This window comes from Molothrus ater, chromosome 16 (genome assembly GCF_012460135.2).
Source record: "Molothrus ater isolate BHLD 08-10-18 breed brown headed cowbird chromosome 16, BPBGC_Mater_1.1, whole genome shotgun sequence".
NCBI classification, from domain to species: Eukaryota; Metazoa; Chordata; class Aves; order Passeriformes; family Icteridae; genus Molothrus; species Molothrus ater.
In genome coordinates this window covers 2,267,287-2,294,814 of record NC_050493.2, presented here as the reverse complement: position 1 = coordinate 2,294,814, position 27,528 = coordinate 2,267,287, and the positions used below count along the sequence as shown (strand labels likewise).

Here is a 27,528-nt window from a genome sequence, read left to right as displayed (position 1 = left end):
ATTTAATATCAGCTGCCTGGGCTGCAGGTGTTTGCTGAGCCTTGGAGACAGGTGAGTGCTGAGCTGCAGAGGGGCACGATCAGGGTTGGGGGTGACCCCATTTGGGAGTGAGTCAGAGCCTGGGACAGGGTCGAGGTGAGAAGTACAGCCTTTATTGATATGATCCAGATGGGCTGATCCCTGCTGGGGGTCCAGTCCCCAGGACACCAGGGACCAGCTGTAAGGCCCAGGGCTCACAGCCCCTCGCTCCCTGCCCCCCGTTCTCCTTAGCAAAGCATCCTCCCACCCAAACTGGGGGTCACTCCCGTCCCCCAGCCACGGGGGGAGCTCAGCACTGGTTTGGGGCAGCAGCATCCCCAAGCAGGGTGTGACAGGGGCCCACACCACCCCATATGCCCCCCAGGAAGGGCAGGGGCTGAGCTGGGCCCTGTGCTGGGAGAAGGGGGGACAGAGGGACAGCCCCAGTGATCCCCCTGGCCCCGGCTCGGGGGGAGGCAGCTCCAGGCTGAGCCTGGCGGTGGCGGCAGCACGGGTGCTGGGCTGGCTGTGCCAGGGGGGCTGTGCCAGGGGGGCCATGCCCGGGGCACCAGGTGCCCCCCACCCTTAGGTGGGCGGCTTGCGGAACACGCTCCAGGCGTGGAAGCAGCGGGTGAAGGGCCAGGGCTCGTTGCCTTTCCGCACCAGCCGGAGCTTGCGGGGATGTGTGGGGTCCTTGGAGCGCATGTGCTGGATGTAGACCTGGGGCAGAGCATTGCCATGGGGGGCCTGGCCCTCACCCACCCTCACATTCCCCAGCCCAGAGCTCTGCAGCAGCCAGGTCAGGGCGCAGAGGAGAGATGGAAGTGCCCAAATTCTCCCCCATGCAGTCCCAGGAAGGAGGGAGGTCTTACCTGGCACGCCTTGAGGCTCAGCTTGATCTCTACCTGGCTGGTCTGGGTGCCCACCCACATGTAGACCTGCGAAAGGATCAGCAGCTGGGCTCAGCCCACAGAGCCATGGAAGATCTGGACCCAGGAGAGCCTTGTGCCCCCAGCTCACCTCCCGCCCGTTGTCCAGCAGCATGATGTCATCATCAGCCAGGTCATCCTGGCAGAAATCTGAGCACTTCTCTGACACGGAGAAATAACCTTTCTCATTGGAGCATCTGCAGGGAGACAGACAGGGACAGCATCAGGCATGAGTTTGTTAGGACTTGGCTCATGCAGAGGGCAGGGATCTGATGGAGCAGCTGTTCTGGCTGGTTGGTTCCCAAAGGGGATGGGCTCTGAGGCCAGTGCCCACCTGAAGAGCCGTGAGTGCTTCATGTAGTCAGCATCTTCATCGTAGGGCTTCTGGCCCCCAATGCCCACCCAGAAGAAGTTCTCAGGTTCTTCTCCCTCGTTGATGACCTGAAAGGAGAACAAGGCTGAGTGTGGCCTGGGTGGGCACTGTCATTCAGGTAAGGTGGCACTGAGCCCTGCTCACCTGTTTGCTGTAGGAGTCATCAAACATGTGGTTCATGATGTCCTCAGCCAGCTTGGCCTCGTCAGGATCAGCTGCCCGGCCCACCCAGGTGTAGACAATGCCCTGGTTGTCTGTGCTCTCAAAAGGCACCTGGGGGACAGTGGGGTCAGGGCTGCCCAGAGGGGCAGGAGGGCACCCAGGCAGCCCTGAGGATGCTCAGTCATGAGCAGTACCTTGAGGATGAAGCAGAACTCGGAGTTGAGCAGAGCAGCGTCCGTGTTGATCTGGATGCACCTGGAGATGGAGCCCCCCCAAGGCACAAATCAGGGAGAGCTGGCAGCTGTGCCCACCAGCAGGTATCCCAGCTGGATGTGGCACCCGTGGGTGCTGCCTGGCACTGACCTGGTGCAGAGGGCCCCGCCGTTGGTGCGGATGTGGTACAGGCTGGGCTGGGGAGTGCTGACCCTGTCCTTCCTCTTGCCCCGGTGGATCACAAACCTCCTCTTGAAGTGCGAGAGGAACTTGGGGTTCTCCTGCTGCTGGGTCATGCGCACCACCTGCACAGGGGTGGGGGTCAGAAGGGGCATTGGGACTTCCCAAACACAGCTCCAAGCCCCAGCTGCACCCCCCTGCCAGCTCCTATCTCTGCTGCTGTCTCTGCTTCAGCCTGAGGGGCAGAGAGGGGTTTGGGGAAGAAGAAAGGCAAAGCTGGGGCACCCCTGTGTCACCCTCAAACTTTGTCACCTCCAGCTTGCCACGGAAGTGACTCTCAAACTTCTTCTGGAGGCTGAAGGTGAAGGTGAGCCAGCCCATGTTGGAGGCCTCCCGGCCCTGCCAGAAGTAGACGATGCACTGGGAGTCTTCCTCAGGCTGCTTCTCCTCCTCTTCTTCCTCACCCTCCTCTTCCCCTTTGCCTTCACCCTTCTTCTTTTTCTCCTCATCCTCCTCGTACTCCACTGGCACCCAGTACCTGAGGGCAGGAACAGGGAATGATGCGAGGGATGGGACAGTCGGGAGGACTGGGAAGGGATGTTGGGGACAAGGTGGCCCTGCAGTCCCTGAGAGGGGACAAACCAGCTGTCACCTGCACAGGAAGACGTAGCAGTCGTGGGTGTGGAAGTGGCCAAACTCCTCCTCGGGCAGACGAGTGAATTTCTTGCCCTCCAGCACGAAGCCCTCCATGCCATCCAGGTCCTCGTTCCACTCCTCCATCAGCTGCTCCGCCTGTGGCCCCACGAGCTGTGTCAGCCCCCAGCTCCTCCATCAGCACCCAGCCCCACGCCATGGGGGATCCATGGGGGTCCCCAGCCCTACCTCGCTGAGGGGCATGGGGGGCTGGCGGGGCAGGAAGAGCGCAGTGAGGTCGGCCTTCATCTGGTCCTTCTTCTCGGCGTCCTTGCGGACCTTGCCGGCCAGGCCCCCGTCCTGCAGCACTGTCTCGGCGTTCCGGGTGTAATCCACACGCAGGACATCGTCCCAGTTCTTGAACTTGGACTTGAACACCTGCAGCACACAATCACTAAGGGTGGGAAAGACCTCCAAGATCATCGAGTCCAACCTGTGACCGATCCCCGCCTCATCAACCAGACCAGAGCACCGGGTGCCACGTGCAGTCGTTGAAGGTGTAATTGGGGAGCAGGTAACAGACCCTCGGCCTCAGCCCCCTCCCAAGCACCCAGCACCCGTCTGAGGGGTCCGTGCCCCACCTGGCACTCGGTGCCCTCCAGGTTCCTGGTGACCATGGCGTGCTTGGGCCGGTGCAGCATGGTGCACAGCTCCTGGCTCAGCTTCAGCGCCGCTGCCCGCACCAGCCGCGACGATTTCCTCCCGATCCAGATGAAGACGTCGGACCAGCAGTCCAGGATGTACACACTCTTGGTGTCCAGCAGGCTCTGCAGCTGAGGGCACCACAGGGGAGAGGGGTCAGGCACCTGCAGGCTGTCCCAGCTGGAAAACACCCTGCCTGCTCCCAACAGAGCAGAGCATCCCCCCGCCAGGCGCTGCTGGCTGAACCTCCCTCTCCCAGGGCACGGCTGGAGGCACAAGGGGCACGAAACCAGTCTCACTGGTCAGACTGGGAGAACCTCCCCGCCCCATCCTACCAGGCGCATCTCTGGCATCAGATCAGCCTTCAGCCTCTTCTTGTGCTCCACGGAGAGCTTGTAGTTGATCTGGGGAAGCTCCAGGTAGCCCAGACCGAGGCCGACCTGCAGAGGGGATGGGGACAGAAGTGAGTGGGGGCTGCAGGACCTCAGCAGGGCTGGTGACCCTATGGATGCGGCTCCCCACCTTGTACAGCTTGGGCTTGTGGGGCTGGAAGTCATCAGGGACACAGGGTCGGATCTCCTCGGGCTGCCCCCCCAGCACCTCCCAGAATTCGGGGGTCTCCTGGCCCTGGGTGAGCAGCGTGATCTCGGCCTTGCCCTTCCGCTCATTCTTGTTGATCTTCTCAGCAAAGAGCCTGCAGTGGGAGCAGGTGAGATGGCAGCTGGGCTCCCCACACCCTGGCACCCCCACCAGCCCTACCTGGCCTTGGTGGTGCTGCTCAGCGTGGCCTGGCTCCCACGCCACACCAGGAGGTCGAGGCCGTGGTCCAGGAGGAAAACAAACCTGGTGGAGAGAGGTGAGAGAAGTCAGGAGAGAATGGGGTGTGCTGAGCATTCTCCCCATCCTGGGGGTCCCTGCAGGGCACCAAGGGGGTTTGAACCCATATTTTTGTAGAAAGGTGCTGGCATAGCACATTTGCACCACAGAACTGCAGCTATAATGTCTCAGGTGGATTCTGCTGAACCTTCTGCAAGGTCCCTCTGTCCCCTGGCCACTCACCGGGGGTCCAGTGATGTCCCTTTCAGTGCCACTGGCTCCAGCTTGACGTTCTTCTTCCCATAGACACGGTAGAGCCTGGGGAAGGGACAGCCATGGTGGGACACGGGGCACTGCCTGCCCCACGCATCCCCCCAGCCCCTGTCCCCAGCTGTACCTGGTGACATATTGCGTGTCCTCAACGGTGAAGAAACCGCTGGCCGTGCCACCCTCGATGTAGGAGATGTCATTGTCAAAGACCTGGGGGCAGGGAGGGGGTGAGGGTGGGACAGGAGGGGTTAGGGGCTACAGGGAGCTGGGGGTTGGCCTCACCTGAAGGAACTCCTCACTTTCATCCCCCATCTCCTCCCGGATGCTGCGGCACTCAGCCCCCAGGTAGTTGCGGAGGTTGACGGCGTGGATGGCTGAACAGGCCTTCTTGTCCAGTGTGGCCTCCTGCCCTATCCAGTAGTAGATCTCCCAGTTCAGGGAACCATTCTCATCCAGGAAGGTCTGGGAAGGACAGGGTGTGAGATGAGATGGCTGCAGCTCCTGGCAGGGGAGCAGGGGAGCCTTGGTCCTCCCCAGGTACCTTAAGCACGATGTAGCAGTCGGCTTCGTAGAACTTGCCGTGGAAAGCCTCGTCCACCAGCGTGGGCACGAAGTTCTCAATCTGCCAGACACAGAGGCCAGGCAGCTGCCCCACATCCTCGCTGAAGAACTCTGAGTAGTCCAGCTGGGGCTTCTCCAGGCCCTGGTCCCAGCGCCGCGTCTTCAGGTCCGGTGCCTTCGCCTCCCCACTCTCCTGTGGGACAGGAACAGGTCAAATTAGGGACAACCAGAACTCCCTGCCAGCACCCAAGGTAGGCCAGGGACATTGCGATGCCCTCAGGTCCCCTTTCCCACCCCAGACCCTACCTCTATCTTCTTATTCTTCTCCTGGGCCACATCTGACATCCCCTTCAGCACCTGCTTCGCCTGGTCATCCTGGGCAGAGTCCTTGCGCCGCCGCAGCCGCATCTTGCGGGCCAGCGGGTCCTTGGTGCTGCTCCCTGGGGACACGGGCACAGGGTGAGAGGCGGCCTGTGGGGCACCCTATGGAGCAGGGCTCACTCCCCAAGCTCTGCCAGGGCCGTGCCAAGGCAGGGGCTGCGTGCCCCCCTCCCTGCAGGCGTACCCGCGGCGGCGGCGGCCACGGTGGCGGGGGAGGCACCAGCCAGGCGGAGCTGGTTCTGCAGGGAGAAGTCGATGTTGTACCACTCCGAGGAGCGATCCGCCGGCTTTGGGGGCATCACCAGGCTGGGGTTCTCTCGCACGTCCAGGATCTGCCAGGGAGGGCACAGAGACCTTGCTGAAGTACCTGCTCACAGGGACATTGGAGTGTGGCATGGGGTGGAGATCTCCGGAGCGCTCCAGGCTTCAGTGAGATGAGGGGATGTGGGGGAGCTCCATGGCCTGCCTGGGTTGATCCATGGGGCAGATTGCAGGGACTGGCCCTGAGCTCCCCTGCCATTGCCTCATCCAGCCCACCCTACAGCCCTGGGGTCCTAAGGAGGTGCTGGGGCTGTGGTGGAGCCAGCCCAAGACTGAAAGGTTCTGGGTGCCCACCTCCAAATCCGTCAGGAAGTGGATGGCCTCTGGCAGAGTCACCAGGCGGTTCTTGTTCAGCACCAACTTCCTCAGCTTGGAGCACCTGTGGGACAGTGATGCTGGTGACCTGTGACCACACAACCTCTGTGTTCCCTCTTGGGGACACAGCAGATCCAGCTGTGTGTTCCTTACCTGCACAGGCTCTCGGGGATGAGCTCCAGGTTGTTGTTGGCTGCCATGAACTCCTCAAGGTTGGTGAGCTTGCCAATGCCCGAGGGGATCCCGTCAAAGTCCAGCTTGTTGGAGTTCAGGTACATCTTCTTCAGCTTGGTCAGCTTACAGATGGCCGACTGGGGAAGGAGGAGATGGTGGGGTGAGGGAGAACCATGGAACCACTGGCAGGGATGGCACACGAGGGCAGGGACATACGGGTAAGGAGGTGAGCTGGTTGCGGGACAGGTTGAGGGTCTCCAGCTGGGTCCACTGGTCGATGCAGAGGGACAGCTCTGTGATCTGGTTGCTGCTGAGGTTGAGGCGCCGCAGGCTGCCCAGGGTGTAGAGACACTCGGGGACACGGCTGAGGTCATTGCAGGACAGGTCCACATCTGGGGAAAGAAACAACGGGTGACACCACCAGCCAGACTAACACTGGGGCTGGGAGAGCCCCTGGAGGGCTCTGTGGGTGCCCCAGCCCTACCTGCCAGGTTCACCAGGGCCTCCAGGCTGGTGGGCAGGTTGCTCTGCGTGCGCTGGGTGTTGCGCAGGTGCAGGGTCTGCAGGGCTGTCATGGCCGGGAGCTGCCTGAGGAGCAGGGAGAGCCAGAGGGCAGAGGGAGAGTCAGGATGGAGCAGGGGCCTCAGTGGCAGCCCTGCCAGCCTGGGGAGCGGGGCTGTACCGGAGCTGGGCGTGCAGCAGGGGGTTGTTGTTGAGGATGAGGGTCTGCAGGTGCACCAGGCGCCTCATCTGCGGTGGGAGACTCTCCAGCTTGTTGTCACTCAGGTCCAGGTACAGCAGATCCGTCAGGTTGATGAAGAGCTGGTTGGGGATGGTGTCGATGCTGCAGGGATATGGGGAAATTCAGGAGGGCCTAGGAGCTGCACCAGGTCTCCCCTGAGGAGGGGCAGAGAGCAGGACCCAGAGCAAAGTGTGACCAATGGAGGTGGCCATGGCCAGGAGGAGAGATGGTCACTCTAGCCTGGACTCACCTGTTGTGGCCCAGGTTAAGGACCAGCATGTTCTTGGCATTTTCCAGCTCCCTGGGACACTCTGTGAGCTGGTTGTAACTCAGGTCCTGGGAAAATGGGAGCACAAAGCAACTGTCACCCCCAGCCACCACTACCCAAACCTCAGGACTGGGGGCCATCTCCAGGGGCACAGCAGGAGCTGGACCAGCACACAAGGAACCCAGGGAGCCCATCCATGGCATCAGCCTTTAAAGGAGGCATTGCCAGAGGGTTACCCTGCCAACAGCCAGCTGCCCTGGAGCTCAGCCATGGGCTTGGAACTGGTGCTCCCAAGGAGCACAAGGAGCCACCAAAGTGCAAGAATGGGACCCAGGAGTCTGAGCTGGCTCCTGCATCAGCTGAGGAGCCTGTGCACCCACCAGCACTGAGAGGTCATCCAGCTGGAAGATGTCATCAGGGACTCCTGAGTTCTTCAGGCTGTTTGCACGAGCCACAATTGCCTGCAAAGGGGAGAGAGGCAGGAATGCAGCTGCCTGCTGAGCCCCCAGGGTGCCCAGGTGTGATGTGTGTGTGCCCTCAGACCCCAGAGGTGCCTGGGGACCCCTGAGGCAGGAGGGGGACACTCACCCGGAGGCAGGGCAGGCCGGAGAGCTCCCCATGGAGTGTGGTGAGGCTGTTGTGGCTCACGGAGAGGTGTTCCTGCAGGGAAGGCCCAGACAGGCCCCAGTGAGCAGAGAGAGGAGCTGGGGCTGTGCAGGGCAAGGGTTGGGCCCCCACATTGATGTGGAGGCTCCTCCATCCCAGGAGAGTTGGGGACTTGTGAAGCCCTGTCACACACAGGGCTGCTGGCACACTCCCAGTCCCAAACTGGTTTGTTGGCCCAGCGTGCCTGTGCTGCCTCCACATCCCTCCTCCCCTGGGGATGAGGACACCTCAGCCCTGCTGTGGAGTTTGGGGTGCTCTGGGATGCCCAGAGCTGGCCCACACAGTCCCTGTGCACACAGATCCCAGTCCTTGGAAGTGCCTCTCACTGGGAACAGGCAGACGTGGGCACTGCCGGGGTGGGAGGAATTTCCCTGGGGAAATGTTTTGCTCTGAGCATCACCAGCCCGGCTGTTGCCTGCTCAGGAACACAAGGCACTGGCAGGCTGTGGGTGGGATGCCAGGATTTCAATCTTGCTGCGGCCCCCGAGCACCTGGCAGGGCTGGCAGGAGTGGCACAGAGGGATTCCCTGCACCTGGCACAGGGATGGGGACTCCTGGCAGCGTTTAAAGCCCTGAGTTTGTCTGGCACTGACAGGAGGAGGTCCCTGATGTGCTGTGGACACCACCAAAGCCAAGCTGAGCCACGACTCCACCAAGGGCCTGGTTGAACCACCCAAAAAACAAAACCAGGCAGCTGCCAGCTCCTGCTTTTTATATATTTTAGCAAAGGAGACGGGAAAAAAGCCCCAAAAACCTTGATTGTTCCCATTGTGAACATCACCCTTCCCTTCTGCTACAGGGTAGAGGATCTAAGCATGTTTTTTAATCTGGTTTTCTAGGAAAACAAGGTGAAGCCAAGTGCAAGTCCATGCCAGCCCCACTCCTGACAGCTCCTGCATCCCATTTCAACCACGCATTGTAGCTCAGTGCTATTATTAGACACTGGAGCATCTGCTGCTGAGCCACCAGGCTGGCAGGGATCCTGTCAGATCCTACAGCCCCAGCAGGACAGGGGAGCCCCGTTCCACCCCAAAACACGGGGCTCACCAGCTTCTGGAGAGCAGCGAGCTCCTCGGGCAGGTAACAGAGCCCCGTGCGGTTCAGCTTCAGCCAGCGCAGGCTCGTCATGGCCTTGACGTGCTCCGGGAAGTACCCGCCCTGCAGGGAGGAGGGAGGAGGAGGAGGGTGAGGACCTGCCCCATAGGATGAGGATCTGGGAACCTCAGTCTGATTGAGGCTCAGTGGTCAGGGGAGGTTTGGGATCGAGCAGTGCTATGGGACTGGGAAGTGTGGGGTTGTGATGACCCAGTCCTGAGGGATGGGGAGATGTGGGGATTGGGATCAAGCGGTCCCATAAAATTGGGAACTAGAGGGCTGGGATTGCCCAGTTCTATGGGAATGGGAGCTGGGGGCCATGGAGATCCAGTCCTATGGGATTGGGAGCTGGGATCACCCAGTCCTATGGGAATGGGAGCTGGCAGAGGGGAATCGATCATTCCTAGGGGACTGGGAGCTGGGGGCCATGGAGACCCAGTCCTATGGGAATGGGAGCTGGAATCGCCCAGTCCTATGGGAATGGGAACTGGGATCGCCCAGTTCTATGGGATCGGGAACTGGGATTGCCCAGTCCTATGGGAATGGGAGATGGGATCGCCCAGTCTTATGGCAATGGGAGCTGGGATCGCCCAGTCCTATGGGATCGGGAGCCGGGATCGCCCAGTCCTATGGGATCGGGAGCCGGGATCGCCCAGTCCTATGGGATCGGGAGCTGGGATCGCCCAGTCCTATGGCAATGGGAGCTGGGATCGCCCAGTCCTATGGGATCGGGAGCCGGGATTGCCCAGTCCTATGGGAATGGGAGATGGGATCGCCCAGTCCTATGGGGTCGGGAGCCGGGATCGCCCAGTCCTATGGGATCGGGAGCTGGAGGCTCGGGGATCACCGGTCTCTCCGGGACCCCGTGGGCTGGGGGCCGGGTGGCTCAACCATAGCGGCTTGATGGGGGTCAAGGATCCCCCGACCCCGCAGTGCCCGTGGGCTCGGGACCGGGACTGCCCCGGGTCACCCACCGCGGGCGGGGCCGGGCCTAGGATTCCCCCGCCCCGGGGGCCGAGCCAGGCCTGACAGTCCCGCGGGGCGCGGTCCCGCCGGGGCACTGTGGGCCGGGCCGTGCCCCGCTCCCGCTCCCCCGCACCTTGAAGTCGTTGCCGCTGAGATCGACGCCGCGGACGAAGGGCAGGACGCCGGTGGCCGCCATGGCGGAAGGGCGGAGGGGGGACCCTGAGGCGGCGCCGCGCCCCGACAGGCCCCGCCCCCTGCCAGGCCCCGCCTCCGGCCCCGCCCCGGCCGTGACGCACAGGGGACTGGGCGGGGCCGGGCGCTACTTCCGCGCGCAGGTGGGCGGGGCTGCGCTGCCCGCGCCCCCATTGGCCAAGGCCGTGCCGGGGGCGCGCGGTGAGTGCGGCGCGGGGGCGCGCGCGGGCGGGCAGCGCCGGGCCCGGGCAGGTCCCGGTCCCGGTCCCGCCGTCGGTGCCGCCTCCCCTCGGTCACTGGGGTCGGGGGGGCTCCCTTCCCGCGGTACCGCCTCGGTGCCCCGCGAGGCTTTGCGGTAGGGCTGGGTGAGGAGCGGGTGACCCTTCCCCGGCGTGTCCGTTCCTTTCCCGGGCAGCCTCTTCCTCCCCGGGGGTGCCCCTTCCTCCCCCGGTGTGTTCCGCCCCGGGGGTGCCCCTTCCTCCCCCGGTGTGTCCGTCCCCCGGTGTGTCGCTCCCCCGGGTGACCCTTGCCCCCTGGCCGCACCCAGCCATCCCGGCGGCGGCGGGCGCCTTTATCCCGGAGGAAAGCGGAGCAGCGGAACCCCTCGTTCCCCAAACCCTGCGGCTGTGCCTGTCCCGGGGTGCCAGGTCCCCCAGCCCGGGGTGACACTCCCGTTCTCCGCAGGGTGACCATGGCGATGTTTTGGCAGCAGCGGGGCAGGCGGCAGGAGAGCGGCGGGCTGGGCAGTGTCCTGGACGGGCTGGGCAGCGTGTTCGATGTGCTGCTGGCCAATGCAAGGCTGGTGCTGGGCGTCAGCGGCGCCGCCGTGCTGGCCATCGCCACGCTGGCTGTCAAGAGGGTAAGGCTGGGATGGGGAACAGGGCACCAGAAGGTGCCTAGGAGAGCTGGGTTGGCTCCAGTGTGCCCCAAATCTTGATGTTTGCTCCTGAGATGGTTCCTTGCATATGGCACAAATGGCACTGGTGCTGGCAGCAGTGCATGGGCATAGAGCTGCCTGCTCCCACCCTGTGGGGGCATGTATCCCTCTTTGCCTGGAGCATTTGGGATATGCTATCCCATCCCAAAAGGCACTTAAGTCCCCAAAAGGGACTGAAGTTATAGTTGGGTATCTGTTTTCCATGTAAAACCTGCACAAAGACAATGTGCACATTTATGGCTCCCCCCCAAACTGTTTTTTTTTTCTGAGCAGAAGCCTTCAGTGGGGCTGTCCCTCCATGTGTGTGCTCCAGAGGGGCTGTTGTCACCCTTAAATCATAGAAAACAAAGATAACATCTTGTCCTCGTGGGTTTTCCCTCCCTCCAGCTGATCGACCGAGCCACCAGCCCTCGGGATGAGGGTGATCCCAAAGCTGAGCAGAAATCTCTGGAGGACAGCTGGCAGGACCTGGCATTGATCAAGACAACACCAAAACCCGCCAAGAAGCAGAGAAGGGAAGACCTCAGCGCGCCCCTGCTGTCTCCAGCCCAGCCTGTGGTGGCAGGTGAGGCTCTGGTGCCCAGGCAGAAGGATCACCTTGCTGTGCTCCTGCTTGGGTGGCCCTGCCAGAGCTCTGTGTTATTTTTAGCTCGGTGTCTGGAAAGCTGACCCCTCTGAGCCTGCCCTCCTGGGAGGCTCCCGAGCCTCAGCCCCTTTTTAGGCAATGCCTGTGGAAAGAGGATCTCAGCAGGACCTCTGGTGACACCCAGGGTATCCTGGCAGGGGCTGTCCTCTGGCTGTGCTCGTTTTCTGGGTCAGCTGTGCCTGCAGGAAGGTGTGCTCGGGAGCTGCTGCAGACAAAGGCTGCCTTGTCCAGCTGCCCATGGAGATGGCGTTTTTCCAAGTGGGAAAGTGGCCCAGCCGGGTCCAGGGCATGTCCTGAGATAATGGCCCCAGAGCAGGATTGTCTGTAGGATTCTCGTTTGAGGAGGTGGAGGGGCAGGCACTGATCTCTGTGATGATCAGTGACAAGATGTGAGGGAACAGCAGCAGCTGTGTCAGGGAGGGTCAGGTTGGATATTAGGAAAAGGTTCTTCCCCCACAGGGTGTTTTAGCACTGCCCAGGCTCCCCAGGGAGTGGGTCACGGCCTCAAGACTGCCAGAGCTCCAGGAGTGTTTGGACAACACTCTCAGGGGCAGGGTGAGATTGTTGGGGTGGCTGTGCAGGGCCAGGAGCTGGACTGGATGATTTTTGTGGGTCCTTTCCAACTCAGCATATTCTGTGATTCTCTGACCCTGGCAGCAGGTCCCTTGCCTGGTTCCCATCCCTGGCTGAGGAGTGAGGTTGGGAACAGTCAGGTTTTGGGGTTGGTTTGGGCCCACCTTGTGCTGCTGAGGGTTTCAGATGATGTGCTCAGAGCTGTGACTTCTCCTTTCTCTTCCCACAGATCCCAGGGGCTCCTCTGCCCCTCTGGGGGCTCCTCAGGTCCAGTCCAGCCCCGTGCGCTGCCTCACGCTGCAGGAGAAGCTCCTCTCACACAGCAGCCAGCTGGCTGTGCCCGAGTTCCAAGTGTCCCTTGTCCCACAGCTGGCCAGGAGCATCTGCAGCCAACTGCAGAACTTCCTGCGGAGCAAATTCCCGGAGCTGCCCTTCGGCCGCCTGTCCCTCAGCGGGGCCCTGCTCGATGGCCTCGAGGTGCTGGCAGCTGACCACGTCCACCTCATGCTCCCGCTGGTCCTCGACGCTGGGCTCTGGAGCCTCATCTCAGGAGAGGACACCGTGGTGAGGAACCCCCAGTACTGGATGATCAAGAGGATCGACCTGGGCTATTTCCCTCGTGGGTGCAGCCCCTGGGACAGGTTCATGGTGGGCCGGTACCTGTCCTCCAGCGTGCTCAACGAGACCCTCCACAAGCTGCTGGTGGCCTCCATCAACTGGCCTGCCATTGGTGGCCTGCTGGGCTGTGCCATCCACCCCGTGGTGGCCTCCCGGGAGCTGAAGCTGGAAGTCAAACACGATCAGGTTGATCTGAGCATCACCCTCTTGCCAGTGGTGGAAATGGAGGACAAGGTTCTTCTGGCTGTTCCTCCTGAAGGACTGGTGGAAAACCTGTGGCTGGAGAGCTTTTACAGGGCAGAGGTGTCGAGGCTGAAGGAGCTGGATGCCGCTGACTCCGGGGCTCGGCAGCTCTGCCTGCGCATCCTGAACGGCGTCTGCAAGAGCCAGCCCAGGCTGCACAAACTGGGGGGCAGCCCCCTGAGCCACCTGATCCTGCACCTCAGTGACACTGCCTCGGACTGGGCAGAGGAGAGCCTTGCTGACAGGTTCCAGCAGGTGCTCGAGGAGCTGGTGGCTTCCCTGGAGAAAGGAGTCCTGCCTTCCTATTTCAACCCCAAAATCAACCTGTTCTCCGGGCTCTTGGAAGAGGAAATTGATGAGATGGGCTTTGTGCTCTACAGGGCCATAACTGAGCCAGAGGTCCTGCTCAAGTGACTGGTGTGTTGGGAGCTCCTGAATGTGGGGTGTTGCTCCCCTGCCTGCTGCTCCCTGCTGTGAGGGCTGTGATGCTTCTAGTTGACTAGTCAGTAAGAGGCAAAGTTCTTGCACTTTATGAGGAAAAAACCCACGTTTCCTGTGTGAATAAAACGTGCCTGAGCAGAGGTGGGTGCTGGCAGAAGGAGCCTTTGCCTCAGAGGCTCTGCTGAACCCGGGGTGAGAGCAGCCCACACCACACATGTGAGTTCTGTCTGCTGGGAGCCCAGTGAAGCATGTTTGGTCTCTGGCTCCAGTGTCCTCTGCCTGTCCCAGCTGTCAGGTTCCCCTCAGGCTCTGAGACCAGCTGGAGCTGGAGGGGAGCAGCCCCTTCCTGCTGCTGTGTCCTGCAGACCCCTCAGGTGCCACGTCCTGGGTTGGTCCTGTCACCAGCAGCCTGTGTGGCCTCACTGTGCCAGCACTCGGGGCAGGGGGAGCCTCACCCACCTGCAGGATTTTGCCAATCCAAAATAAGCCCTGTGGGTGATCTGGGTGCTGGATGGTACAGCCATAGCAAATGGGGGTTCATTCCTTGGAGACTCTTCCAGAAGGGGTGAGCTCAGCCCTACCTCTTTGTTCTGACAGTGTTGATGCTGCCCCAAAGAAGGGGCCCTTGTCCCGTGCAGTGTTTGGCTGGAAGATGTCCTGAACAAGAGCTGCTGGCTCTGGGGAAGCTCCTGGTTTCAGCTGGAGGCTGCAGCAGGGCTGTTTGCCCTCCCCAGTGGGTGGGTGGCTGCCAGTGTCTGTCTGCAGGTACCTGTCCCCTCCCAGTCTGTCTGGTCACCTTTTCACACATGTATTGCTGCTGTCTTGAGGTCCTTTTTCCCTGGAGCACCCTGGAATGGGGTGGGGAAGCAGGGCAGGAATGATGTGAGCAGAGTGCTTGCAAGAACTGAAGTGGTTTATGCTTTTTATTAAGAAGATATCTTTTGTTTGGGTATTTTGTTGATTTTTTCTTTTCCTTTGAGTGGCTGCTAGTAGGGTTTGGTCTGGCTCTAGTCCCAGAGAAAAGCAATTTATTCTTATATTTAATGGGAAGAGCTGTTGTGCTCGTGGGTGGAGCTGGAGAAATCCTGTGGACTTCACTGTGAGCAGCTGTTGTGGTTTAGTTTTCTTTACAGCTATCATCTTGTTTATGCGAGGAAAAAAACCTGCTTTTCCCCCAGTCTTGACAATTCCTTTGTTCCTCCAAACCACTTCCCAGGTGTTAGTGATGAGAATAAACCTTCGCTGTGCACACTGGTTCTCTGCTGTCAGCTCTCCTTTGTCTCCTTTCCCCTGCTAAGGGCTGAAATGACTCCCCAGCTGTGCGGCCTTCCTGGGAACCACCCAGGGCATGTCCCTGCTGCCTGGAGAGCTTGGTGATGGTCAGATCCCATCCTGCAAAGTCTTCCTCATCCTCTTCCAAAGCCCTGAACCCACAGAGTGCCTGGCTGCAGTGTGGGAGCTGTGGACACTGAGCTTGTACCACTTACAGAGCTCAGCTGAGCATTGCCCAGGCTGAGATTCCTAAAGCTGGTCCTGGCTGATCCACCAGCAAGGTTTAACCTGCTCCCTGTGTCCTGCACAGCTGCTTCTCACTGCTGTTGCCATTCCAAGGTGGCTGGCCAGGCTGCTGCCCTGCCTTGGCTCAGTGGCTGCATTCCAAACCTTGTCATGTTAGTATTTTTAGGCCACGGCTGTTGATGGTGGGAGTGAGGGCTACAGGGAAATGCAACCCAAATTCTCCTGGCTGTCTGCATGGATTTAGGCCTGATAGCAATGGACTGCTGCAGGGTTTCAGGCTCTCTTTCAGAGCTGTGGGCTCTGCTCCAGCTGCCCTCCAAGGGCTCCAGCCCATCCCCTCAGTGCTGGCCCCAGGAACTGCTCCGTGCAGGGTCCTGAGCAGCACTGGAGCTCCTGGCAGCAGAGCACACAGCAATCCTGCAGATTCCCTCCTCTGATGAACAGAGGAAGCCCCAGCAGCGAGGGAAGAGGCAGCCTGGCCTCCCAGGGAGTTCAGTCTGGACTCAGAACAGGAAAACAGAGCTTCTCTTCAGCTCAGCCAGCTCTGTCTGTCTGTCCCAGGTCAGCAGATGCAGCTGGTGAGATAAAAACTTTTTCCCATCTCTTTGTAGCTCACTTCTAAATTGCTGTGGGGAGTTTCTGCCAAGAAAGCTCCTCTATTGTTCCAGTGATTGGAAAGAGCAAGATTTGGCTGGATGCTTTTACAGTAAAAGCTTCACTATTTGATGTAGGAAGAAATAATTAGGGAAAGCTTAGGTGTCACTGCATCAAATTTAAAATTTAAATAATATTTTAATAAGAAACTCATTAGTTTGACAAAAATAACTTTCATCAGCTAGCAGCATCACAAAGGCATGTCTCAAAGTTTGAGGAAGAACTTGCCTTCAAATTCAGGAACCATCTAAAATGAGGGCTTTTCCTGAGCACTGCAGCTGAGCTCCTCCCAGGGCAAGCACCAGATCCAGCTCCTCTGCACCTGACCCTCCTTCACTGGCAGGGACAACCCAGGTAAGGGTGACAAAAAAGGGGAATGTTGCTCAGGTAACATCAACTGAGAAGGGAACTTAAATTCCACACTGTGGAAAGGCAGGGACTGAGCAGAGCTTGGCAGCCCTGGTGTCTGTCCTGATCCAGCTCTTCCCTGCATGGAGAGGCCAGGAACAACACCAGGGTGGTGCAGGGGGATGATGCAGTGCACTTTTCTCCACAGACTCAGCTTCCAAGTGCTTCCTTGAAATGTCCAGACCTTCCCAAACTGCTCAGCAGAAGAGCAGCTGGAAACAAAACCTGGTAGTGGAACCACTTTTCCAAGCTGGTTGAACCCTTGCTGAAACAAATGGCATCCCTTGGCAGGAGCAGCCTGCAACCAGCCCCTCCAAAAAACACTCAAGGGATTTGTTCCCAAGTCCAGTTCCCTGTGGCTCCTGCAGAGTTCACATTTGTGGTCCTTGCAGGCTCTCAGAGCCCCATCCCAGCTCAGTGGTTCTGAGGACAGGTTTTCCTCGTGTGCCCAGGCTGGTGGCAAATGCTGCAGGTCCGTGGCTTCTTGGCAGCAGATGCTGAGGAGAGATTGCCTGGTCTCTTGGCCTTGCTTCCCAACCCTCTGGAGTATCCATTGCTGCCAAAGTGGTTCAAAGAGTCATCTCCAGAAGGGCCTAGAGATAAACAACTTGAATTTAAGAATCTTTGAAAAGATAAATAGGTGAGAAACACAAGGTAAGTTCAAAATAGCAGATCAAAGATTCTCAGATTATTCCTGAACCTGCATTTGCTTCAGACTTATCTGAACAGTGAAATGTTACCCATTTCTCTTGCAGCATAAGAGACATGTGGGAACAGCACAGGGGAAGCTGATCTGCCTGCTTGCATGCTCTGGTCTGCAGCTGAAGCAGAAACAAAACATGGCAGAGAACTTGGGGTCTAAGTAGCTTTGAAAGTTTGATTTTGCCCCTTCAGGCTCAAATGTCTGAGGAGGATCTCTCTCAGACCACATCTCCCCCTCTCTACCTGGTTATGTCCCTTTTTATCAGTTTTCTCTCTTTTGCACCCTTGTTTTGTCATTATTTTTCTTTTCAGCATCTTTCCACACAGTTTCATCTCTGATCAAAGCTCCAGACTGACTTGCCCTTTCCCTGTACCCCCCAAACTAGAGCAGCACAGTTTCCCTGGCGTGCCAGGTGGGTTTGAATGTCTCCAGAGAGGGAGACACTATCACCTCCCTGGACAGCTGTTGCAGACCTCTGCCACCTCTAATGTAAAGAAGTTCTTCCTCATGTTGAGGTCAAACTTCTTGTGTTTTGGTTTCTGGCTGTTGCTCCTCATCCTGTCACTGGGCACCACCAAAAAAAAAGCCTGGCACCATCCTTCCTTGAGATATTTACAAGCATTAATGAGATCCCCTCTCAGTCTTCTCTTCTCTAGACTAAACAGGCCCAGCTCCCTCAGCCAGAGAGATGCTTCAGACCCCCCACCATCTCTGTGGCCTCCCCTGGACCCTCTCCAGCATCTCCTTGTTCTGTTCAGCTGAAGAACAGCCTGCAGCCCTGCAGTGTGCCCCCAGCCCGGCCGTACCTGGTGCCACGTTCTCATCTGCCCACTGGAAGAATCCGCACTGCTGCTCCCGGGGCTTGGGGCAGGTGTGGAACTGCCTCCCCTTGTTGGGGCCGTCCTTCTGCACGGTGCGCGTCACCGCGGGCTGCTCACACCTGCACACCGTGCCGCCACTGCCACCACTGTCCCAGCTGCTGCTTCCCAGGGGCTCCCTGCCTCCCCCTGGCCGCTGGAATCCTGCTGGGGTTCTTGCAGCAGCGGGCTGGAGCGGCGTGGAGCTGCCTCTGTCCTGTGGCTGCTCGTCAGCCCAGAGGAAGAAGTTGCAGGTGCTGGAGCTGCACTTGTAGAACTGGCGGCCCTTGTTGGGGCCGTCCTTGCGCACGGTCAGCAGCAGCGCCTCGCTCCCACAGTTGCACACCACAGCATTGCCATCGTCTGCAGCAGCTGGAGGAGCAGCCCTGGGGGTCTGGAGGAGTTGATGGAGAGCAGGTGTCCCCGTGCCACGTTTGAGGTCCCCCTGGCTTGCCTGGTCTCACTGCTGGATCTGTTCAGGGAGTGGTTGGCCTGCAGGTGATGCCCAGGTTGGGGGGTGGATGATGCAGGTTGGGATGATCTGTGCAAGTACTTGAGGTCCAAAAGCTCTTTCAGCATCTCATCACAGCCTCCAATGCAGCCAACGAACTCCAGGGGCATCACAGGGGGAACGCTGCCCTTCTTGAATTTAAACTTCAGTCTGCAAGGAAAGGAAGAGTCAAAGTCTGCCAGTTTCTCATCAACAGACCTCAATTTATACTTGGACTTATATTTATTGTTTTGATTCTGCTATATGGAGGCCAGTTTCCCCAACCCCTCTTCTTTCCATCCCTAAGCAAAGTGCTATTCCAGCTTTCCAAGACTGGAATGGAAAATGGTTGCCCAGCCTAGCCCATGGAAGTCTCTGCCCCAATGTCCAACAAGGGACAACTGGCATGACCTACCTGTGAACTGGATGGGGTTTACACACATCACAGATGCTCTCGTCCCTGGTCACATCCACCACGAAATCAGGGAACCAGACTGCAGTTTTACAGGCTGGATAGCCCATGCAGCTGAGGTAGAACCTGCCGAGGGACAAGGGCACTGGATGAGGAATAGGCAAACTCAAGACAGTTTGGGATCAATTCTTGTATCTTCTCAGCCATCAGAAATTGTCAAAACTGCACGTTTTCAGGGTAAATACCTACTTGAGAAGAGATTCAGCTGAGTCCACACAGCTCATGTAGCTGGTGGAGTCAGCAAGCTGCAGCCCAAGGTTTCCAAGCTTTTACCACAGGGGGTAAATGGAAGCCTGGAGAGACACAAACCAACACAGGAGGCTACAAGAGGGAAGGTCACCCACCCGCCATTCTTCCTGGTCTTCAGGACCATGTCACTGTTGCACTGGGGACATTTCCGAACAGAAAGGGGCGTTTCTGGGTACACCTCATCCTGCTCTGGAACTTCTGCAGCTTCTCCCAGATACTGAGCCAGGGCCTGGTCTAACCTGTAAAGAAAGGAGCAGAGCATCCTGTGTGTCTCTGCAAAGAGCAGTCAGGTGCTGCAGTGACTCAGAGCCTGCTGCCCCCCACACAGCCCCTCTGAGCTCCTCCATGAGCACATTGACTCAGCACCACACTTCTGGAACAGGAAAGGTATGGGTACAACATCAGAGGTCAGTGCATGTTGCTATCCCCAAATTTAATCTTAACTGCTCATCCTGGTTTAAACCCTTGGCTAGGAGGAACTCCTGACAGCATGCCAGGCTTTGAGTCATCCTTTCCCACACAAATACCACAACACAGGGGGCAGAGCTCCAGGGAAAGAGTGTGACAGAATCCCCCACTCCAGACTGAGACCCAGAAGAGCAGCCAGCACCTCCCAGCAAAAGGAAGAGGGCAAAGACAGTACTCACTTGTTGGCTCTGGCCACAGCTTCAGTGAAGACTTTCTTGTACTTCTGGACCTGCTGCTGCAACACTACAGATTTGTCTTTCTTCCCCTCACAGATCAGTTTTAGATCAGCCTCCAGTTCAGCTCGAAGGTCAGGCTTGGACATCTCATAGCCCATGGAATCATAGCCTGAGGAATATGTGGAATGGTAAGTGAAAGGAAGGAGCCAGTAAGGCCTCTGCCACCTTTGTGAGGGCCCTCCCCTCACCTTCCACCAGCCCCATGCCCAGCTGGCCGGGCAGGAAGCGCTGATCTGCCGTCAGCCCCACGTACATCCGCGTCTTGATCGTCTCGATGTGCTCGGCGTGGGTGGCATCAGTCCCTGGAAGCAGAGAGATGTCAGCCAAACCAGGAGCCAAGAAGTGATTTCCCCTATGCCCAGGAACAAGGACACAACCTATGGTGAGGAGCAGCACTGCCCTCGTGTCCTGCTGGCACTGAGGTCAGCAAGGTGCTGGCAGCACACCCTGAACCCAAAACTTCCCACCTCCCTGGGTACTGGAGGCACTCTGCAGGCTCCTGAGGATATTTGGACTTTGCCCTTTATATCCCTTTTTTCTGCACATTTAAGTAATTTCTTATCTGCAGCAACATTTGGAGAATTCCCTCTGCCAAGAGCAAGAGGCCATGCTGCCCAGTACTGACCAATGCCGTGTTTTTCCATGAGAGCAATGAGATCTGCTTCTGTGAGGAGCAGGGGAGGACTGGTTTCCCCATCCACCATCTCCACTGTGGTGGGCTGAAAGCGAGACCCTTTCTGATACAGTGGGATAACCTGGAGAGAAGGAGAGTCTCTTTGAAACTGCTTCCTGGTCCACTCACTCAGGACAAAGGCTCTGAGTCAAACAGCCAGAAATGGTCAAAAGATGTTGTGCAGAGAGGTCTGAAGTTGGCAGTGAAGTGCTACTTTAGCCTCTCCCACTTATGTTACTCAAGGGGATTACCTTATCACTCCACTTGTCATAAGGATACACTTCCAGGTAATTTCTGGCCAGGATCATGAGTCCCTGAGCAATGAATTGCTCGTTGGCAATGTCAATCTCCACGGTTGTTTCCTGTCCTTTGGCATCTTGAGAGCAGCAAGCCAAGAAGTGGCGCACGATGAACTCGTAGAGTCTCTGCTCGTTGCCCTGAGATCAAACAGTGAGAAGGGTGAGTGTCCTCCCAGGTCAGCAAGACATCACAAAATCAGTGGGATCTCAGGTGAGGATTTTGTGCTAATGACCAGGTTAAGATTTTATCTTTATTTATCAAGCAACACAACCCATCCAGTTCTCTCTGGTTACACCCACCTGCAGGTTGCTGGCGTATTTTGTGGGGTGAATGGGAGGGTGAGCCTGATCAGATTTGTTTCCACTCCGAGGGGTTGGCCCACCCTCATCCAAAATCCTCTGTGCAAACCCTCCCCAGTTTGGGTCCTGTGTTTGCTGCTCTACCAAGGCAGACAGGTTCAGCTCCTTGGGGAAAATGTTGGTCTCAGTTCGAGGGTAACTAATGAACCTTAGGAAGAAAGACAGGAGACCACTTTGAGAGTTGCTCCAAGATGCTTCCCATTTAGAACAAAAGGCCATTTAGTTTTAGAAGAATTAAGTTTACCAAGCCAAGTCTTGCTTTCTTACCCTTTAGTATAGAGTTTTTCTGCTATTGTCATTGTTTCCTTCGCATTTATTTTCAGTTTGCGGGAAGCCAATTTTTCCAGTTCCTGCATTGGGAAGAGCCAGAAAACCCAAAAGTATTAGTGGATAATTCAAAGCAGTGAGTAAAACATCTGTTCAAAGCTCTTTCCAGAGAAACCCTACCCAGAGTTCAAACATACCACAGTGTCCAGGGGCAGAGGCCTCCATTTGCTCTTTGGCTTGCTCACAACGTCAACAACAGTCGCTACCGGATCCTAAACAGAGTAAGCAAAACCCACATATCCTTCAGGAGTTTACACAAACTGTTCTTAAAAAGTCTTGAGCAAGACAGAGACAGGGAATGTTTGGCTGAATCTGGATTATGCAACTATTTACAAGCTTTCCTACCTCCATACACATCTGGTAAAGGACCAGGCACGCCGTGTGATTGAAGAGACGGTTCCTCTTCCAGTTGAAGACCACGTTGCCGTCCTCATGGTCGTGGGTCACTGTGATGGACAACAGAGCTGGCTGATGCAGGAGCCACCAAATGGAAATACCACAAAGGAGCTTGGAAACCTTCCAGCTCTGCTCAGTGCTCATGGCAGAGGAAGAGGAAATTATCTCTGGAGCATTTTTGTGTCAAGTTGCTCCAATGTTTTTCCTTTTTATCCACATCAAACCCTCGAAGAGGGAGCCCAGGACTTTTTCCCCAAACATACCTTTAATTTTGTAGAAGGCTTCAGGAACAAAAGCCTGGATGGCTTTAAAGCGTTCAACTACAAATCCCAGTGTGGGGAACTGGCAGCTGCCATAGCTGATCAGCTGATCTGCTAAAATATCAGGGAAGATCTTCCGCAGCCTCAGAGTCTGGAATCTGGTGAAGGCAGCACCTGAGGGAACAAAATGAGCACCACACTGAATATAACAATGCTGAGTGATAATCACAGTACTTCAGATCTTTTTAATATTCTGAGTATTAATTTTACTCCATTTAATACTCAGTTGAAGAAGCCTCTCAGTGCTGCATGAGCTATAAATTTAATATTTGCTTCAAGGAGAAATTTCCTCTTTTCAGGAGGAATCTCTTCAGAGAAGAGTCTTTTAAACATTGGAATGGATTCCCCAGGGAGGTGGTGGAGTCACCATCCCTGGAGATGTTCAAGAAACAACTGGATGTGGCATTCAGTGCTCTAGGCTTGTTTACAAGGACGGTATCAATCACAGACTGGATTTGATCTTGGCAGTTGATGATTTTTTGATTCAAAGAGCACACTTCCAGTAAAACATAAGATGTGTTTTAATCACATCTGATCTAAAAATCAGTTTCAAGAGACTGCAGAGGGCATTTCTGCCTTGAGTTGAGGTTCCAGTAAGAGACGTTTACGTGCCTATCCTGAGGTCCAGCTCCTGCCTGACATCCACGGCGTCGCTGGTTCTCTGGTCGGGCTGGGTGAGGTTCTCACAGGCTGCCCTGACAGCGTGAGGGGTGATCTCGGAGAACCGCGCCCGGAAAACCTGCAGGCTTGGCTTTACTGCAGACACACACACAGGAGAAATCACAGGGACTCCATCACCAACAGAGAGGAGCGACTGATAAACAGTGACAAAGAAGACAAAACCATCCCATTTTGGAGTCAGTTTAATTCCCTGTGTCTGCCTTGATGTATTTTAACCAGTATTATGTCTTCAGGGGGTTTTAGCACTCTGAAGACAGGAATTTGAAACAATATTTTGGATGTTTTCTATAAAATTTGGAACTCATCACCCTGCTCTGAGTCAGAGTGCTTAAGAGAGCGTGCTGTCAACTGATTCTACAGCATCCAACAGCTGGTTGCATTTCTGGCCTATCACAGCCACATTTTTAGAATTAGCCAGCATTTAACCTGGACACACTAAAATTGAGAATTTGCCTTTGCTGAAGGAGTTGTTAAACCATTAATAGAAGTCAGAGTGATGGAGATCTCTACACACCAGCTCTGCACACGTGGATGATCTCAAAGCCAATGTTCTCTCCCTCTCGATCGCAGTCAGTCCAGATCACCAGGGCTTGGCACTGCTGGATTTCTCGTTCAAGGGTTCTCTGAGAGGAGAAAAACAACACAGGGAGAACATTCCAGGCCACTTGCTCTGTCATTTCATTTCAGAATGACTCACTGAACACCAAATGCAATGTGTATCCATGGAGATGTGTTGTTGCAATAACATTTTGTAATTGTGTGTCTCGGGAGATCAGGCAGCTTTTAAAAGAATTGAGTCATTTATTTACATCTAATTCTATTAAAAAGTTTGGCTTGGAGCAGGTTGTACCACAATCTGTTTTCTAAAAATGTCTTTTCCTGTAGAACTGAGACACAATCATCAATTCCACCTTGTTGGAAAAAAAATTTCTATTTTTAGCTGTTCCTTCACTGCACTACTTGCACATGAACAAGAGTTTCAGTGCCACAAATGAACAGCATATACAGTCCTAGGAAATGGATGAGGAATCTCCTAAACTGCAGAAATTTGGATGTTAAGGGCAAAGGTAAGATCATCCTTCTGTCTGGGACAAGATTTGTTGAGCCAACCCCTGAGCTCAGTTTCAAAGTGTTAACCATGATGTACCTTGATATCCAGGTAATTTTCAGGGCAAAACTTCTCAATTTCAGCATCAAAAAGAGCTAAAGGGTTGCAGCTATGCCTGGAAAACAGAGGAGAAATGTATGTGTGCATCACATAAGCTAAAACACTATTTGTGAGACACTATTTGGTGCTCCCTAAGTACTGGCATTAATGTATTTTATTACAGGCCTTGTTTCAGACAACAGAAATGAAATGCTGAGTAACTTCTCAAAGCAACAGAGTGAAAAACCAGCCAGAGAAAACAGCAAATCTGGAAGGCAACAAGCAGCTTGTCCTATCTGAAGGCCAGAATACAAAAGGAGGTAAGGCAGAGAAAGCACCTTGCTTCCCAGAACAGCTCATAGCTGAACAAAGAACACAAAACCATCCCATTTTGGAGGGTGTTTAATTCCCTGTGTCTGCCTTGATGTATTTTAACCAGTATTATGTCTTCAGGGGGTTTTAGCACTCTGAAGACAGGAATTTGAAACAATATTTTGGCTATTTTCTATAAAATTTGGTACTCATCACCCTGCTCTGAGTCAGAGTCTCTCCCTGCCCCTTTGTCTTTGAGCTTGCAGTTTCAAGGATGAGAACAGGAGGTGACAGGCCCCTCCTGTGAGGGCCAGGAGGTGACAAATCCTTCCTGTGAGGGCCAGGAGGTGACAGAGCCCTTCCCCTCCCTGCCAGGGCCACGAGGTACCAACCATTTGCGAAATGGCATGATAAAATCATGAGCCAGTAAATGTCCTGACACGGATGTCATCACCATGGTAACGTTCTGCAAGAGGCACAGAGAGGAAATTAGCGCCCATCACTCACCAGAAACTACCTCCAGCCCAAAATCTCCCTTTAGTTCTCAGTTTAAATGATTAGTGACACCTTTCTCCTGTTAATCCCAGAATGGTTTGGGTTGGGAGGGACCTTAAAGCCCATCCAGTGCCACCCCTGCCATGGCAGGGACACCTTCCACTGTCCCAGGCTGCTCCAAGCCCCATCCAACCTGGCCTGGAGCACTTCCAGGGATGGAGCAACCAAAACTAATACATCACAACAAGCTCTATCCATGGCCTCATCCTCAATTTCTGTAGGAAGCTCCCAATTCTAAACAGCAACATATTTTTGACTGACATAAAACCAGAAAGTTAAAAGATTTAGAGCAACCAAACAGGTGGTGGAGCAAAGAAAATAACATCTGACTTTTTCTCATCTTTGGGCAGAACAACCCCATGGCTGGAGCTGTGTTTTGTAACTCCTGACAAATGGCTTTTATTAATTAGTATTTGTACTTCATTAATCCAGCAGCAGATGGAGAGAAAACTCTTACCTGGCCAAACATCTGGTAGTCATATTCATAGATTTTGTTGAACTTGGAAAACCCTTCTCGCTGGAAGGAAAAGGAGAAATCTGAGTTTCTGGCTTTTAACAGGACACAAATTCTTAATTTTTTTAATTAAATTTTTTAACAGGAAACAAATCCATCCTGCCCCACTTTGTCCACACTGGGATGGAGCACAAGAGGCACATGGCAAAGGAAAACCAGCTACTGGAGCTAATGGGAATTGCAGCAAGGGGATGGAAATCTCCTCTATCATTTATGGAGACACTGAAATGGTGATTTCCAAAGTAAGAGGATTTTAAACCATTCCTGTAGGTGGTGCCAGGGTTATCTCTCCATGAATAATGAGGAACTGATTTATTTAATGGGGCTGGCCAGTTTTTAGAAACTCCTATCTTGTTCCAAGTGACAAACAGTGTCCCCAAGGCTACCTCCCACCTAACTGGGGCTCATGGAAGTTTCTAGACTGTGTATTTGCTACTTTTTTTTTACAGAAGCGGGATGATTGATGTCCTGATTGGGTCTGTCAGCATCCAGGTTCTCAATGACACCTTTTATTCAAATAAAGGAGGTTAGGGCCACGTGGGGGTCAGCCTCTTTTCCCAGCTGACAAGGTGAGAGGGAACAGCCTCAGGCTGTTCCAGGGAAGGTTTAGGCTGGACATCAGGAAGAATTTTTTCATGGAAAGGGTTATCAAGCATTGCAAGTGCCCAGGGAAGTGGTGGAGTCACCACCCCTGGAGGTGTTCAGGAACAGCTGGATGTGGCACTCAGTTTGGAAACAGGAAGTGATTTTGCAAACTGTTAGCACAGCAGCAGAGAGTAGAAATAATTGAATTTTTCTTCAAACCACAGCCTGTTTTTGCTTTATTTGGTGACCTCCAGTAAACCCCTGACACTGCTGATGCTGCAGAAGTGGTGCTTTTAGACAGGGAAATGCATGCCAATGGATGGTGGCAGTTTATGAAGCCCTTGTCATGCACTGCTAATCCAGGAAGAACCCAGTGAGCCCTCACCATGGGAAGGCAGAGGGAGCTGAGTTCCCTCTCTGCTTAACCCACAAGGACCTGAGACTCCCAAATACATTTGGGCAAGTGATGTTTGTCCACAGAACATTCTTGTACCCTCGTGTGTTCAGGGACAAAACCAGTGCCAAGTGTGCCATGTGCTGATGTGGAGTGGCCATGCCAAGCTCTGCCAGGAGTGCTGGGGCTGCCATACACAACACAAACCCGCCCCACCCCTGTCTCTGTGCCCCAGGGGGCAGCACGATGTGGCTGGGCCGTTCCTACCCGCCGCATCCTCCTGTTGGAGAGCAGCTCGGCGATGCCTCGGGCCGCATCGTTCTTCTCGGCCACGCACAGCACCCTGCGGATCCTCTGCAGCGCCAGCTCCTCCGCGGCCCGCGAGAAGCAGCGCCAGGGCTGGGGCAGCATCCTGGCCCTGCGGAACAGCCGCACCGACAGGTTCATCACAGGAGGTGAGGCCAGGGCATGCTGCTGCTGCTGCTGCTGCTGCTGCTGCTGCTCCGCGTCCCGGGGCCGGTGCTGCGGGGATGGAGAGACGGCCGGGGTCACCGTTCGGCACCCCAGGAGGCTCGGGGCAGCCCCTCGGGGATGAGAAAGGTGTCACCAAGGGCAGCCCCCCCTGCAGGCACAGCTGTCGGGGGTACCGCAGCCCGTCCCTCGGCCCTCTCCTGCCCGGCTGGGGCTGCCCTCTCCCCCATAGCCGGGACAGCGCAGCCCCCTCGTCACCCCCGATTCCTCTGGGGCTGTCCCTTACCCAGGGCAGCGCAGTCCCCTCGTCACCCCAGTTCCCCCTTCCTGCTCTCCCTTACCGGGGACAGCGCAGCCCCCTCACCACCCCCGATCCCCCTCGGGCTCTCCCTTACCAAGGCAGCGCAGCCCCTTCGCCACCCCGATCCCCCTTTGGGCTGTCCCTTATCAAGGATAGTGCAGTCCCCTCATCAGCCCTGATCCCCCCATGGGCTGTCCCTTAACGGGGTAGCGCAGTCCCCTCATCACTCCCGATCCCCCCTTGGGCTATCCCTTAACGGGGTAGCGCAGTCCCCTCATCACTCCCGATCCCCCCATGGGCTGTCCCTTAACGGGGTAGCGCAGTCCCCTCATCACTCCCGATCCCCCCTTGGGCTGTCCCTTACCCGGGCCAGCGCAGCCCTCTCGCCCGCCTGGGGCTGTCCCTTACCGGGGGCAGCGCAGTCCCCTCGCCACCCGAATCCCCCTCGGGCTGTCCCTTACCCGGGGCAGACCTTTCCCTTTCCCTTTCCTTTCGCCCTTTTCTCTCCCGTTCCCCCCTCACCTCCCAGACCTCCCGCGCTCCGCTGTCGCTCCCCCTCTCCGTCACGTCCTGCCGTAAAGCGCAGCCGCGGCGGTGGCACGGAACTACAACTCCCGAGATGCTCCGCAGCGCCCCTCCCGCCGCCGCTCCGCCTCGGTTTTCCTCTTTTCCCGCCGCCGCTGGGCGCGTCCCACGGTCGGTA

The 27,528-nt window shown here is 56.3% G+C and overlaps 3 protein-coding genes across 5 annotated transcripts; 1 reads left to right on the top strand and 2 right to left on the bottom strand.

Moving 5' to 3' along the window:
• Window positions 1–130: 130 nt before the first annotated feature.
• FLII (FLII actin remodeling protein) lies at window positions 131–10,015 on the bottom strand. Its single transcript, XM_036392667.2, has 30 exons — window positions 9,919–10,015; window positions 8,772–8,882; window positions 7,647–7,718; window positions 7,439–7,519; window positions 7,041–7,126; window positions 6,731–6,892; window positions 6,533–6,636; window positions 6,265–6,440; window positions 6,028–6,185; window positions 5,854–5,938; window positions 5,423–5,570; window positions 5,164–5,297; window positions 4,838–5,050; window positions 4,579–4,758; window positions 4,424–4,506; window positions 4,270–4,344; window positions 3,970–4,053; window positions 3,733–3,904; window positions 3,546–3,650; window positions 3,150–3,341; window positions 2,758–2,946; window positions 2,528–2,667; window positions 2,188–2,413; window positions 1,846–2,000; window positions 1,677–1,737; window positions 1,465–1,593; window positions 1,282–1,388; window positions 1,039–1,144; window positions 891–956; window positions 131–738 (listed from the first exon to the last, which is right to left on the bottom strand). The coding sequence occupies exons 1-30, from the start codon at window positions 9,979–9,981 to the stop codon at window positions 604–606; spliced, it is 3,798 nt and encodes a 1,265-aa protein (XP_036248560.1). The 5' UTR covers window positions 9,982–10,015; the 3' UTR covers window positions 131–603.
• Window positions 10,016–10,113: 98 nt separating this feature from the next.
• Window positions 10,114–14,689, top strand: MIEF2 (mitochondrial elongation factor 2). 3 transcript variants are annotated; one of them, XM_036392810.2, is made up of 4 exons: window positions 10,114–10,178; window positions 10,662–10,836; window positions 11,302–11,479; window positions 12,363–14,689. In XM_036392810.2, the coding sequence occupies exons 2-4, from the start codon at window positions 10,669–10,671 to the stop codon at window positions 13,406–13,408; spliced, it is 1,392 nt and encodes a 463-aa protein (XP_036248703.1). In that variant the 5' UTR covers window positions 10,114–10,178; window positions 10,662–10,668; the 3' UTR covers window positions 13,409–14,689. The 3 variants fall into 3 exon arrangements, with proteins under 3 accessions (XP_036248703.1, XP_036248705.1, XP_036248704.1); XM_036392812.2 differs by lacking the exon at window positions 10,114–10,178 and adding an exon at window positions 10,244–10,332; XM_036392811.2 differs by lacking the exon at window positions 10,114–10,178 and adding an exon at window positions 10,261–10,342.
• A 1,036-nt stretch (window positions 14,690–15,725) lies between these two features.
• On the bottom strand, window positions 15,726–27,465 carry TOP3A (DNA topoisomerase III alpha). The gene is given in 21 exon segments (XM_036392807.2): window positions 15,726–16,608; window positions 17,525–17,971; window positions 17,974–18,236; window positions 18,481–18,603; window positions 18,882–19,025; window positions 19,434–19,599; window positions 19,679–19,792; window positions 20,116–20,245; window positions 20,415–20,600; window positions 20,763–20,970; window positions 21,090–21,172; window positions 21,287–21,361; window positions 21,495–21,595; window positions 21,809–21,979; window positions 22,478–22,621; window positions 23,061–23,169; window positions 23,694–23,769; window positions 24,398–24,471; window positions 25,018–25,077; window positions 26,321–26,575; window positions 27,348–27,465. Coding segments are annotated over 20 exon segments (3,033 nt in total). The 5' UTR covers window positions 26,501–26,575; window positions 27,348–27,465; the 3' UTR covers window positions 15,726–16,429.
• Between the last annotated feature and the right edge of the window lie 63 nt (window positions 27,466–27,528).